We start from the raw sequence: 14,781 nt of genomic DNA, 5'->3' as shown, positions 1-14,781 counted from the left end.
AAAGCATGTGTTCTATCTCTGTCTTTGTTTCATGCTTTCACATACATCAGTTGTGACGGTTTGGACACTTGCCATACCACCAGTGATCCTACAAAATGCAGTTTTAGCTGAAGATGAAGCAAAAACCATTAAATATCGAGGTGGACGAGATATGTTACAAAACAAATGGCATCTTATCTTACCTATCTTTCCCTCTGAGATGACTTGTTTTATTAATTTGTCATAAGATATGTCCTCATTCAATACTCTCTAAAGACTCTTAGGTGACAAATACTTAGTCAGCAGCTCGAATGTGTGCCAGTACATTGCGTAACCATTTCCATCGGGATGGACCAGAAAATAGCCCTCAAGTCAGACGGGTATATCCCGAACACAAGACGTGATAATGCACCACAGCCTGGGCAACATACAACAGTATATGCAATCATGTCTATATCGTGCTTTAAAACCACTTGGTGATCCGATTAACAGCATCAGAGTGCAAATACTGTGTTAATGTGAGCAGTATCCTATATAGCAGCAGAAAGATGAATGAATTAACACAATTGGGAGAAGGAAGGAGGCCATGCGGTCCACAAATACCTTATTAACTAATAATGTCTCGTCTGAGCAATGCTTGGATTCCTGTCTGAAAACTGTGAATTGCATCATTTTTGCCAAGTAATACAGGAATGTTACCCCTCTGTTAAATGTCTGGAACCCGTTAATTGTTTTATTATTGTGTGATTGCTGCCATCCTGCATGCCTTCGCTTCGTTGCTGTTGGTTACACGCCCTAAATCAGCCGTTACTGCCGTTTATGGGACCGCTCAACACAAGCACAAATAGTCAAGCAGCGAAGGAAAAACTGCAGAACTTAACCCACTACCTTCCCCGTTTGAACGAAATATTGAAAAAAATATAAATTGTTGTAATATATAATTATAATTGGATGATGGTAATTACCTTCGTCAATCCTCGAATCCGAAAATCACAGAACTGGGAGGGGCTCAGGAGTGATGGCTTTCTGGAAATCTCCTTTTTTTTCTCTTTATTTCGCTAATCTCGTCCACCCCATCACCCCCTACCCGACAACAAGAGACTTCAATAGGGGCCAAATCGGGAGTAGCTGAAGAGTTTCGGTTAATGTCGGGTATGTGGACCATTTGAGCTCGGCGGTCCTCGGGAAGCTCCGGTAAGAATCGTCATTTCTGGCTCGGAGCCACAAGCAGCCGCTCTGCAGGTTAAACTCAAACGAGCATTACATATGCACGACTTCTCCATTCTGTTGTACATTTATCCGGTGAAACAGAGGTGGGGAGGGGGGGGGGGTCCTCTAGACTTACACACAGACGTCATCAGTCTGTGATTATCTCAAAGTTATGTCATCAATTGTGAGTTGTAGTTTTTGTAAGTTTTTTTGTTTAAGTGGATGAGGGAAAGTGGGGTCGACCAGTCAGTTGTTTTGCACCATTACATATTATTGCATTCGCAGTGTATGATGGCAATATCAGCAGGTAGTTTTGCTACTTATAACCGAGGTCCAATCTTTCCCTGCCCTTTATAGCGCTGCTGTCCAAGGTCCTGATTTCCTTTACACGTAGTCCTACTTCTCAGTTTGTGCTGCTGACGCTGTCCAAGGTCCTGAATTGTAGTCTCAGCCACTTGCGTCAATTAAACTTTTCTTCCTATTTTCCCATTTGTTATTAGGAAAAAAATACTTTTTATAACCCTCATGAATTCTTATTGCCAAAAAAAAGAAATACATCATACAAGTATACACTGGTATTATCCTTGCAAGACTAATTAAACGAATTGGAAGTGAACATTTTGAAACAACATGGAAGAAAATTGGTCACCTTCTTCAAATGTCTTTATAGTGCCCCCTGTTGAAGAGAAAACTCTTTTCTTCTTTCCACTGCCTTCTCCAAAACAAGGGCGGATATTTCATGTTACTGTTGGGGGGAACAATAAAAACAAAACTTTCTCAAAAGCAATTCCTGAGAGGGACAGCGAAGGTGCATCCAAAGGTAGTTATCTCTATCTCGCACAAAAAGGAATCTTAGACTTATTATTATTACTCATTCAATTCAAGCAGTGCAATGCCTGTTCAAAATGTGTCTGTTCAGAACGGGCCGACTGCTTGGCCTCAGGTGTTGCTGCTTGCAGCTTTCTAGAGAACCGCTGATCCAAACAACTTCACACTCGACACTGCACTTCCTCTGGTTCTCGGCAATACACTCGCCAAGTGTTAAGTCGATTGGATAAACAGTTGCCAAGAAAATCAAAGGACAGACAGACAGATACTTCTCCCATTATAGTTAGACTTGCCGTAAAATGACAGAGACTCAATATCAATGAATGTTGGTGTTTAATATGATAAACAGATTCAGCTATAATGAAAATAATCCTTAGTTACAGCCCCAAAGTTTGAGAGATGGAAAAGATGTCAGAAAAATCTTTTGCTTGCTTTCAGACCTCTCACTCCATTTGTTGATATCATAAGAAGTTTAACGACTTCTTTGGAAGCTCATACTAAAAAAAAAAAAAACACTCCAAAAACTGTTTATCAATAACAACAGTACACATGTATTTTTTTTTTTTTGACAAATGCCATTTTATTTTTTTCAAATTTTTCATAGTCACAAGGATCGCACAGGAATTAAAAAAGGAACTAACATACAATAAAGCACACACACAAAATGACAAAATGGTTGAGGATCACATACTAAACACAAATGACTTCGGTACATACTGTAGTGGCTCAGTGTGTGTAAACATTTATCAGACTGTAAAATTGTGCACTTATAAAACTGCAAATTGGAAAGAATAAAAGCATTCAGCATTTTTATTTTTGGCATGTGTTTCAAAAAGCCTTAATAATTAAAATATTTAAAATGACTTCCAGACACCACAAGGTCCAACAACAGAAAACATGCTTCTAGTTAAGATGAGCTCATCAGACCTTTTTGAGTCGAAACATATCAGGGAATGGACAACAGATCAAGACCTGATCTGGGCTCAGGACATTTGCAGTGTGCGATCCTCCTCATGACGTTGGCTGGCGTCTGAGAATAATCCTTCTACTGCTGCTGTTGCGATAAAACTGTGAAACACACCCCCTAAAACTTTACATAATTTGAAATTACGGTTACGTGATATGTTGAATTGGCTGCAGGCTCTGCAACAAAAAAAACTTGTCTTAATTATATCTATAACACAGATAATGTGAAGTTGTAAGTGAAGTTGTAAGTGATAGGTGCTCCATAACAGTTAATGTCATGAATGAACTCTCTTTCCGTGTCTCTAACAGAAATGGAGAGAGGGTCTTTTACTTGGATGTTGACTTATGAAAACCCTGATCTCTGGAATTAAATTACTCTGCCAGCAGAAGACTGAATCGCACCAGAATGTGTTCTCTTATCTCAGCCGCAGTCTTCAAAATGTATTTCTGATCAATCTACTTTGAGTATGGAAAAAGTCCCACCTACAACCAAAACAAGTCGCATTTATCTGTGAGAGAGGCTCTTCAAAGCTGATAAATAATGACAATGAACACTGAAAAAAACAATAAACACTGATAATGGCATGGTTTCTAATTTCTGAACCTCACTTTCAAGGTTACAGGCCTGGTGTCCTCAAAATGACTACAGCCACAGTTATAGGGATTCTAACACTTGACATTCTTTGACTTCAGCTTAAATGCTGTAATCCTGGAATAGCTGCTAACTTACTACATCACTCTATTATCAGTGAAGACAAGAAGCACATCGATTACATTTTCTGTCTGCAAAATACTGTTTCTCGTGCAAGATGTAATGTCAATAATACTGTATTTGGCAAAAAGTGACAAGCTTGTTTTTATTTCACTTTTGTTCATGGTGGAATTAATGCTACAATAAAAAGGCGCCGCCATGATTACTTCATTGATTCTGTCCCTCGTAGAAGTTTGTTTGAGTCAAATATAACCCTACGTGATGAAAGGGAAGTGTAAGAAGTGCTTCTGTTTTGTGCATTTGCTGCAAGACAAGATCTTAGTGTAAAAACATTTTTGAAAAGATTTTGTGAGGCTAGTCTTGGTGAAACCGCCCAACATGGCGTCACAATAAACTGTAAACCATGGCACATTAGTTTGGTCTTGTCATTTTGATCCTGTTACTCTTTCACTTATCTGCCTACATTCATCTTTTATTATTTTGTCTTCACATAGTTTCCATCCTCCATTAACCAATTCAGACTGCCATACTTCTCTAACCAGCCTTACTTATCCGATCTGCCAAATTCCTTAATTTCATATCACAATATTGTTTATTTTTTCTGGATTTTTTTTTTCTTATTGGTTATTATATTCTCCTTATTCTCCAGCTCATGTTACATCATTTTCTTGTTACTTCTTTAGGCATCCTCTTCCACGTCTTCCTCAAACTCTCCCTCCTCCTCGGCCGTGGCGTCCTGGTACTGCTGGTACTCGGAGACCAGGTCGTTCATGTTGCTCTCCGCCTCGGTGAACTCCATCTCGTCCATGCCCTCGCCGGTGTACCAGTGGAGGAAGGCCTTGCGGCGGAACATGGCGGTGAACTGCTCAGAGATGCGTTTGAACAGCTCCTGGATGGCGGTGCTGTTGCCGATGAAGGTGACGGCCATCTTGAGGCCGCGTGGCGGGATGTCGCAGACGGCCGTCTTGACATTGTTGGGGATCCACTCCACAAAGTAGCTGCTGTTCTTGTTTTGGACGTTCAGCATTTGCTCGTCCACCTCCTTCATGGACATGCGGCCGCGGAACACGGCGGCCACCGTCAGGTAGCGTCCGTGGCGGGGGTCGCAGGCAGCCATCATGTTTTTGGCATCAAACACCTGCTGGGTGAGCTCTGGCACCGTCAGGGCACGGTACTGCTGGCTCCCCCTGCTGGTCAGAGGGGCAAAGCCAGGCATGAAGAAGTGGAGACGGGGGAAGGGCACCATGTTGACGGCCAGTTTCCTCAGATCAGCGTTGAGCTGGCCGGGGAAACGCAGACAGGTGGTCACGCCGCTCATGGTGGCCGAGACCAGGTGGTTGAGGTCACCGTAGGTGGGAGTAGTGAGTTTGAGAGTGCGGAAGCAGATGTCATAAAGGGCTTCGTTGTCAATGCAGTAGGTCTCGTCTGTGTTTTCTACCAGCTGGTGGACGGACAGCGTGGCGTTGTACGGCTCAACCACTGTGTCCGAGACCTGAAGATGAGAGACGAGGAACATCAAGGTATAGATTACATATATTCTACACATATTGATTAGGCTCAATTAAAAAAACAATTCACGGTATGTAAATGTAGTTACTTTTCCCATGTGATAGTATGCACACCATTACAAAACCATTACCATTTAACGCTGAAGCATAAATCACGCTTTACCAATCAATAGATAACTTTCCCCCCCACAGATCACGGTTACAATACGATGCATGGGGTTGTTTTTGCAACTGAGAACCATTGTTTTACTTGTAGCGTTTTCTGGCTGTCCACATCTATTTTAGACCGTTCACTGACTGAGAATAGTGCTGCAATCTCATAAGACACTGGCTTTACTTCTTCATTTTTACATTTTGATGGGCATTTGCTATTGCTGGACTTACCAATAAAGAGCATTACATGTAAACAAACTACTTACTTAGTGTCAAGTTGACATATGTTTTAATATCAAAATCGATAGCAAGAACTCACAAGATAATTCACCATTCGTAGTAAAACTAAAAAAAGAGACATAAAACTTCAACTTTATATGATGTCTCTATCAGAGTAGCAATAAATAACGGTATTAATATTTTATTCTGATGACACATTAAAGTTTTTACTATATACAATGGCACAATAGTTGATGCATTACCTTTGGAGAGGGAACCACACTGAAGGTATTCATGATGCGGTCAGGGTACTCCTCCCTGATCTTGCTGATGAGCAGGGTGCCCATGCCGGAGCCGGTGCCTCCTCCCAGGGAGTGCGTGAGCTGGAATCCCTGCAGACACTCACAGCTTTCAGCCTCTTTTCTCACCACATCCAGGACTGAATCCACCAGCTCGGCCCCCTCCGTGTAGTGACCTTTGGCCCAGTTGTTTCCTGCTCCACTTTGACCTGGGGCATCAACAAGAAAAACTTTAATCAGTGTTGTTTTTTCCTCCATTTTTGATGATTAATGTTGAAGTGGAATAACAATAAACCAAAGTCAACAATGAATAGTTCTGAAGCATCCTACAAACAAGTCAAAGTCAATGAGTGAGCTGAAGGCCAATGTGGTTTTTTATGGTAGGAGTGGGCTCGTTTGTGCCGTATGCCATATAAAGTAGAGCAAAAGGGACACCAAGCGTTTATCCTTTAAATGAAGTCCAAACCTTTGTGACAGCAAGCTTCCAAATGTCTTTGGGCATGCTCCATGACTGCTGTTTTTTATCCCACCATGACCTCTGACCTCCTGTGCAAAAGAAGGCCGCATAAAAATATATATATTCCAGTAGCATGTGTTCTTACCAAAAACAAAGTTGTCAGGCCTGAAGATTTGTCCAAAAGGTCCAGAGCGGACTGAGTCCATGGTGCCTGGTTCCAGGTCAACAAGGATGGCTCGGGGCACATACTTCCCACCTGAACACACACACACACACACACACACACACACACACACACACACACACACACACACACACACACACACACACACACACACACACACACACACACACACACACACACACACACACACACACACACACACACGTGCTTAAGAAGGTATTAGAACTGCAAAATCAAACTAGAAAAAAGTTGAAATGTACAGACTAATTTAAAAGAGGGTGTTATAAGAACTGTTGTAAGCCGGGTTTCTAACCCTGTGATGCTACAATGTAGGCTGCATTGTCCACATCACGTCCATCAACCCACATTCGACAGTGGATCCTGGCGATTATTTTTCACTTCATCAAATTATTTGCAGGCAAGAATGCTGTGAATGTCTCACTCAGTTGCTGTTGGAAATGATGACAGTGTATGGAAACATTTTAGAGTCAAAAGCTCAGGTTCTCACTGTACACAGTATAACAGCTGGTGTATGGATGTAGCACAGCATGTGGCCACTAAGTGGAGAAACATAAAAAGCAGCTGTCCAATTAAAACACTCCTAACAGTTTGTGTTGGTAAAATGAACCAAATTAAGCAACTATATGGCATTTTCAGGTCATTTAAAGTGCTCATATTATGCTCATTTTCAGGTTCATAATTGTATTTAGAGGTTATATCAGAATAGGTTTACATGGTTTAATTTTCAAAAAACACCATATTTTTGTCCTCTGCTGGAGCTGCTGCCCCCGTGACCCGACCCCGGATAAGCGGACGAAGATGGATGGACCATATTTTTGTTGTACTGCACATTGCTGCAGCTCCTCTTTTCACTCTGTGTGTTGAGCTCTCTGTTTTAGCTACAGAGTGAGGCATCTCACTTCTGTCCATCTTTGTTGGGAGTCGCACATGCGCAGTACCTAGGTCAGCACTACAAGCTAGTCAGAAGCAGAGTATGAGGGCGCGCCACGCTAGCAGCTAGCCTAGGCAAGCATTATAACATGTGTTACAAAGTGACGCACGTTCGTCACGGAAGTAAAGCTGGACTACAATAGAGCTGTTTGGAGCAGTTTGTGAACAGTGTTTTCTGTTGGAGATGGTGTACTTTGGGCTTTTTCACTTTGTAAACCTATAACATGCACAAAAAAGATATATAACACAATAAAAGAAAGGGAAAAAGCCAAAAAGCATAATATGAGCACTTTAATAGGCTACACTAGCTACTTCTGTGAACTATTATTGAGGCTCATCCAATTCCTTTTTTGAGTAATATTGTCTTACAATATTGTCTCTCAGGTGTCAGCTTCAGTTTTTCTTATGTTCTTAAGCTGCTGATTAAACCTGTAGTATTTAGGCTTCTCAAACTTCAGACTGTCATGTTACATAGTTGATATACAAACATTAAGGGCATTGGACAAAATGTATAACTTTTTTATTATTAATAGCACAGTGTATGTAGCGCAGTAAATGTAACTATGAATAACAAAGGTAGTTTTGTCTGAAAATCTTCCTGTGTTAGTAGCTCTTTGAGGCAGTATATGTCCGTCATAATGAATCTCATCATGTGAACAGCACATAGCAAATGTGCACATCAGGTCTGTAAATGTAATGCTTTTTTTCAATTAGCATAACATCAGTGTATCCTGGTTTTAAAGCGGTAGTATTGTATTTGCATGCTATTTGTAGCAGCTGCAGTGAGCCAGTTTCACCACAGGGGGGACGTCTCTCCTCACTTTATCAAACACAGACCTCAGTGTTTGCCAGGATCTACTTACCAGTGGCCTCGTTGTAGTACACGCTGATCCTGTCCAGCTGCAGATCACTGTCTCCATGGTAGGTTCCTGTTGGGTCGATGCCGTGCTCATCGCTGATCACCTCCCAGAACTAAACACACAAACACATGGGCCAATACAGCATCAGTTAAGATGCACTGTAATAATAATAATAATAATAATAATAATAATACTTTATTTAATATAGCACCTTTTACAGACAGAGTCACAAAGGACTTCACCCAATAAACATTTGTTAAAATACACTAGGATCCAAAACAGACAATAAACAAGAAAAAACAAATACAATACCAATGAAGTTAAAAGATTAAAAGACTCAAAAACCCAAAATTACAAACATGAGACAAAAGCGAGTTGAAACAAGTGTGTCTTCAGCTGCTTTCTAAAAGCGTCCACCGAGACTGCAGAACGTAAGTTAATAGGAAGGGCGTTCCACAGAGTCTGAGCTACCACTTCAAAGGAACGGTCACCTTTAGTTTTCAAACGAGTGCGTGGGACCACCAGTAGGCCTAATCCCTGGTTAGAAGACCTGAGGGACCTGTTAGTAGTGTACGGATGGAGCAGGTAAGCGATATAAACAGGGACCTGACCATGCAACGCTTGTAAGAACAAGAACTTTAAATTGGATCCTGAACTTGATCGGAAGCCAGTGTAACAACGATAAAACAGGAGTGATGTGTGGTGGGTGGTGATGGCGCAGTGGATATGGCACATGCCTTTGCGGAAGATCTGGGTTCGATTCCCCACTGCGATACATCAACCAATGTGTCCCTGAGCAAGACACTTAACCCCTAGTTGCTCAAGAGGCGTGCAACCTCTGACATATATAGCAATTGTAAATCGCTTTGGATAAAAGCGTCAGCTAAATGACATGTAATAATAATATAATGTGTGACATCCTGCTGGACCTGGTCAACAGCCTTGCAGCAGAGTTCTGGACCAGTTGTAGACGGTCCTGGGGAAGACTTGCTGAGACAGGTGAAAACGGAGTTGCAGTAATCAAGCCGAGATGATATAAAACCATAAATGATCATCTCAAGTTCACATTGCGAAACCACAGCTCTAATTTTAGCAACACATTCATCAACATTTCATCAGATGAAAGACAAGTGTGTGTGTTAGAGATTTCATATGTTGGTCAAGAAACATATTATGATCAAATATAACACCAAGGTTTCTCAGTTTGGACTGTACAGCTAAAGAAAGGGATCCCAAAAACAACTGAACGGAAACAACCTTGGAGGCTGTAGTATCCGGAGCAACAATAAGGACTTTGGTCTTATTTTCATTAAGCTGCAAGAAATTGTTCGCCATCCAGTCCTTAATGGAAGACAAACATTTGAGCAGTATTGACACTTTCTTAGTCTCTTCCGGCTTAAAAGAAACATACAGCTGGATGTCAGCAGCATAGAAATTATAACAGATATCTCCAAATTGCCTAATTATGTGGCCTAGGGGAAGCATATACAACGTAAATAAAATCGGACCTAACACAGAGCCTTGAGGCACCCCACAAGAAAGGGCAGCGGTTTCAGAGAAATAGGGACCAAGAGACACAGAAAAACTTCTATCTGAAAGATAAGAGGAGAACCAGGGTGGTATTGCTATTAACAAAATATGTGCTATTGTGTGTTGAATTCAAATGATGCAAAACCAAACGCAGTCACACACAGATGAATGCTAATTTATAAGACACTCAAACTTTGTGTGACCTATATCTAATCCATCTTCAAGGGTTGACACTTAAAAACAATCTGTCACTGGGCTTGGAACCTGAAACATCCATTTGCAGCTTTAATTATGATAAAATGCTGTGTGGAGTTATTCAGTCACAGTTCTGGAAACATGGGTTAGAAAGAAGTGTATTTGTGTACTGATAAAGGCCATGATAAAGTGCAAGTCAATTTACTGAGGGGGAAGAAGAGAGGACTCTGTAGGATTCTGTCCTGTGTGCTTCCCAAGGACACGCTGTCATCTGATTGCCTTTTGCAGTCACAAGATCCCCTAAATACAGCAACATGTTCTGTAAAACAACTGTTTCTTTCTTTTAATCTGGTTAAAAAAGGTTATTTGCAGTCTACAGTTACCTTGCTCTGAACTGCAATCTGGCTCTCAGTATTCTCCGATCGTCATGCTGCTTAAAAGCTGCATTTCATGGATACACCCTTATTGTCTGTATTATGTATAATTTGTTATTTCTGACCCAAAAGCTTTTTGAAAGACACTGTGTTCTTTGATCCAGATCACTGGATCACTCTGTTGAACGGCTTTTCAATTAATTGACTAGTTGTTTTTTAGCGTATCTTGAAATGTAGTGTTTATGGAACATAAAAGATGGCTTGACCTTTTGTAGCCTAAAACACACACATCTAAAAAGGAACTGATCATAACACGTCAGTTAAGTTCACACCTGTCATATTATCTACCCAGTAAGAGGCGGAAGATGTCAGTGAGAGCAGAGCTTTATCAGAGGATTCAGGATTCAGTCGGCCTCGTTTCGTTTCTACATCAACGCCAAACTCAGTTAAGATACGAGCACAGACTGTCACACCAGCTCAGTCAACTGACCCTAATCTGTGAGTGTGTGTTTAAAAGGAAAAGGGGGAGATAAGCAGAGGGAGGTTGGCACGTCTGTGTCTCTGTGCGTGTGTGTGTGTGTGTGTGTGTGTGTGTGTGTGTGTGTGTGTGTGTGTGTGTGTGTGTGTGTGAAAGAGAGAGATTGGTGGGCAAGAAAATCTCATTTTTTAATCTTCACTACTGTCCCCTCACCATCTTTGTCTGTTCCTGAATTCATTTAAATGATCATTTAGAAGACTAATCTCTTACAATTACACAATATGGCTAAATATACATTGTGATGTACACTGGGTTAAATAATAGCACACATAAAACACTGTATCACAGACTTTATATGTGTCATGGTTTGAGAGTTCAAAAGGAGGATGCAAAAGCAGGAGAACAGCCAGACAGGTTGGCAGAACAAAAAGTGAGCTTTAATAGCCTAAACATAAGGCTGAAACAAAAAAACAAAAAAAACACTAGAAACACTTTACACTAGGAGAGCCACTGAGAGCCAGGAACAAACGCAGACACAATCAGACACTGAAACAAGGGAACACCGATTAATATAGAAAAAGAAAGGAGGGTGGAAACAAGAGACAGGGGACCTCAGGGCTGATGAACAGGTGAATCAGATCAGGGCGGGGCAGACAATCACAAAGGTGGGAAAACACACATGCAGGACACATGAGAACCTACAAATAAAACAGGAAACTAAACAAACCCAGGATCATGACAATGTAACAAATAATGAACAGAAAAAGGATGAGAGTTAACTGTAGATTGGGGTAAGTGGGTGAATTCAAGCAGAGTTAATCCATTATGAAATGAGGATGACCTCAGCCTCACTAAATCCTCTGTAAATACATGTCTTTCCTGATCAGGGCCATTGGGCAGTGGAGTTTGAGTCACCCCATATGGGGTTGCCACGCCTCTTGTTGCTCCGCCAAGAACCCCCCAAACACACACACAGGGAAGGTCTGCTGGATGAGTGCGTAATGGCCCAAATAGATGTATATTACTTAAAGCTACATTGTGTAAGAATTTCTCCCATCTAGCAGTGAAATTGTATATGACAATCAACTGAATATTACTTTCTAGCCCTTCTTCCTACGGTGGAAGAAATTAACTCTCTCCATCGTTTACAAGCAGCTGTTCTAACCACTCCAATATTAACTTTGGTTTTGTTGCTTTGCCTGTCGTGTTGTCGTTTTAATTCTCCTTTTCGCTTCTCTGGCGAGTAATCTCCCCCTGGCATTCGTCACAGTGCCAATAGGTGGAAGAGGGAGAAATGCGGAGGTATGTCCCTCTTTGGCTAATGTATTTTAAAGATGGAGGCGCTACATGGCTGCCGTCATTCGAGCGAGTCTCTCGTATGTATTCTGAATGATTCTGAATGGCAGATTCTACGCTTAGGAGAATACTTTGATTAGTTGGTGGAAGGAATTACACATGAAGGAGTACATATTTGTGAAAGAACAAAAGGGGTTTAAACGGAAAAAACGGCCATTATAAATTCCCAGAGCCCAAAGCGACGTCCTCCAATTTTGCCTAACCAACAGTAAAAAATCCAGATAACATAAGATAAGATAAGAGACAGATAAGAGAATGACACCCAGGACAGACAGGTAAGAGTGACAGTATAGAACCAAAACAAGATAATGAAAATATATGAAATACATTTCAATAAAAATAGAGATTAAAACATTGAGCAGCTAGCTACTGTCAATAAATATAAATATGCACATATGTAGTCTACCAATAAGTAGTCTTAATCTATCTATCAACATATTTATTTAAACAAAAAATAATAATATATATATATATATATATAAAGTTCATATTTGAGAAGCTGAAACAAGCAAAGATTTGGCGTTTTTGCAGAAAAAAATTGGAAACTATAATCAATCATCAAAATAGTTGCAAAATGAATTGTCTTTTGATTGATTATTTGTCTAATTGTTGCAGCTCTATATTTGTCTGACTGTTGATCTCTGGGAACTTAAGTGTAGAAACACCACAGGACATTTAGGGCACTGCAGCAAAAATTATGATAAAATAGAACTTATTTTGCAGATAATCACTTGATAAATTTGGGTCCATGTGTTTTTTGGGGTGTGCATGTGATGCACTGACTGGGAAAGCAGCTCTTTAAATGACCTCATCTGTGCTTTCAGAGCAGACACTGGGACACTTGTTATCTTCCCCCCTCCTCCCCCCTCCTGCTGCGTTCCTCTGCTCCGCCTCAGCAAATTCTCCTTTCTTTTCACCCTCTGGCTTTTTTTCTCATTGACAAAGAGTCCGGCTCACCAGGCAGCCAAGACATCAGCTGGCCCTGTGTGTCTGCTCAAGTCTGGCCGGCTTCATTAATCATGAATCAATGACTTGTGTCACTTTTCTGTCAACATTTCCAAATGTGTGAATCGTTACGGTTTTCATAGGCAAGATATGACTACTTCATATCCCAGAAATACTGCATCACTTCAATATTTCTATGGGCTGTTTTTACATATTATTTATGGAGGTTTTATGAAATGGTGTAGCTGTAAGTAACCTTTTGTTATTGTTTATTATTTTTCTAAACCTTTATTTAACCAGGTAAGTCCCATTGAGATTAGAAAATCTTCTTTTCAAGGCAGCCCTGGCCAAGATAGCAGCAATAAAAATGATATTGTATTTCTAATTATAATGTAAGACTTACAAACAAGCCTGCTTATATGCTTGTTGCGATACACATTTTGGAAGACCCTAATGTACTTTGTGGTACTTTTATGACCCAATCACATCACTGATATATTTAAACTGATTCATTGTTTCTGTCTGGTACTTACAGACCTTTATCATCCACTGTTACAATAGGACAAAGTAGTCTGGTAATACATTTGTGCAGTAGCCTTATAAAATGTATCATAAAAGTACAAAATGTATAAATTTGTCTTTGGATGAGAGGTAGCGTGCACTAAAAACAAATTAATTGGGTGCTAGTTAGGCAAGAGAAGCACCAACTTACAACTTGAAGACACTAACTCATGTAATGTATCTTATGAGTACAGAGGCTATGATGTTCTCTTGTTCAACATTGTGGTGAACTACAACATGGACCGTTTACTTTGTCTGAAACAAAAAAAATATATAATAATAATAGACATTTTAAACAAGTATTCAGATTTGAGAACTAGTAAACCAGAGAAAGATGACCACATCGAATGGTTGACTGAGTCTATAAAAGCAGGAGGATGGAGTGCAAACAATAGGGCTGCATAGTTTCTGGTCCCGTTATGCATTTATTTATACAAAAAGAAAAGAAAAAAAAAATATATGTATATATTGGTGTTTTGTTTTGTTAGATACAAAAATTAAGCAATTGATTTTTATCTTTGTAAATTAATTCAATTATTTTTTGAAACTCAAAACACACAACAAAAGAAAAGCCTCTTTAGAAAAACAAAAAGTTGAGAATGAAATGCTTAGTATAACTGGAAAGAAAAACTTGAAGAAAAACTGGAATACATTGCTTATTAACCACAACAAAAAAGAGTTAATTTGTTGTCACTTCTTCTTCTTCTTACCTTTGCACCAATCTGGTTCCCGCACTGGCCGGCCTGGATGTGCACGATTTCCCTCATGATGGATGGTGGTTGGTTGGTGGTAAAAGTAAAGCGGTGGCAGAGATCAAGAGGCGCTGCTGACCTACTGACTGACACAGACAGACAGAGTCGACTGGCTGCATACAGTCTGCACTGCTCTGAGTCCTACGGGCGGGGCTAAAGTCTGTACACGCTCATGATTGGCTGCTGGTGTTAAAGCCCCGGTGCTGATTGGCTAAATGGGAAGATTTTCTTTGTCTAAAGGGGTTTCCTTGTCTCAAAAGCAAGG

The 14,781-nt window shown here is 40.4% G+C and overlaps 1 protein-coding gene across 2 annotated transcripts; it reads right to left on the bottom strand.

The window, feature by feature from the left end:
- Positions 1-2,581: 2,581 nt before the first annotated feature.
- LOC144529027 (tubulin beta chain-like) lies at positions 2,582-14,615 on the bottom strand. 2 transcript variants are annotated; one of them, XM_078267945.1, is made up of 5 exons: positions 14,475-14,615; positions 8,329-8,437; positions 6,476-6,586; positions 5,838-6,082; positions 2,582-5,186 (listed from the first exon to the last, which is right to left on the bottom strand). In XM_078267945.1, the coding sequence occupies exons 1-5, from the start codon at positions 14,529-14,531 to the stop codon at positions 4,374-4,376; spliced, it is 1,335 nt and encodes a 444-aa protein (XP_078124071.1). In that variant the 5' UTR covers positions 14,532-14,615; the 3' UTR covers positions 2,582-4,373. The 2 variants fall into 2 exon arrangements, with proteins under 2 accessions (XP_078124071.1, XP_078124072.1); XM_078267946.1 differs by lacking the exons at positions 8,329-8,437; positions 14,475-14,615 and adding an exon at positions 6,828-6,961.
- Positions 14,616-14,781: the final 166 nt, after the last annotated feature.

This window comes from Sander vitreus, chromosome 14, assembly GCF_031162955.1.
Source record: "Sander vitreus isolate 19-12246 chromosome 14, sanVit1, whole genome shotgun sequence".
Taxonomy (NCBI): Eukaryota; Metazoa; Chordata; class Actinopteri; order Perciformes; family Percidae; genus Sander; species Sander vitreus.
Note: the sequence above shows the minus strand (reverse complement) of the source record. Positions and strands in the feature narration are given on the sequence as shown.

Coding starts and splice junctions, on each gene's coding strand:
- LOC144529027 (XM_078267945.1), bottom strand. CDS start 14,531: ATGAGGGAAATCGTGCACATCCAGGCCGGCCAGTGCGGGAACCAGATT. Junction 8,438..14,474: donor GGAACCAGATTGGTGCAAAG/GTAAGAAGAAGA, acceptor TTGTGTGTTTAG/TTCTGGGAGGTGATCAGCGA. Junction 6,587..8,328: donor GTACTACAACGAGGCCACTG/GTAAGTAGATCC, acceptor GTGTGTGTTCAG/GTGGGAAGTATGTGCCCCGA.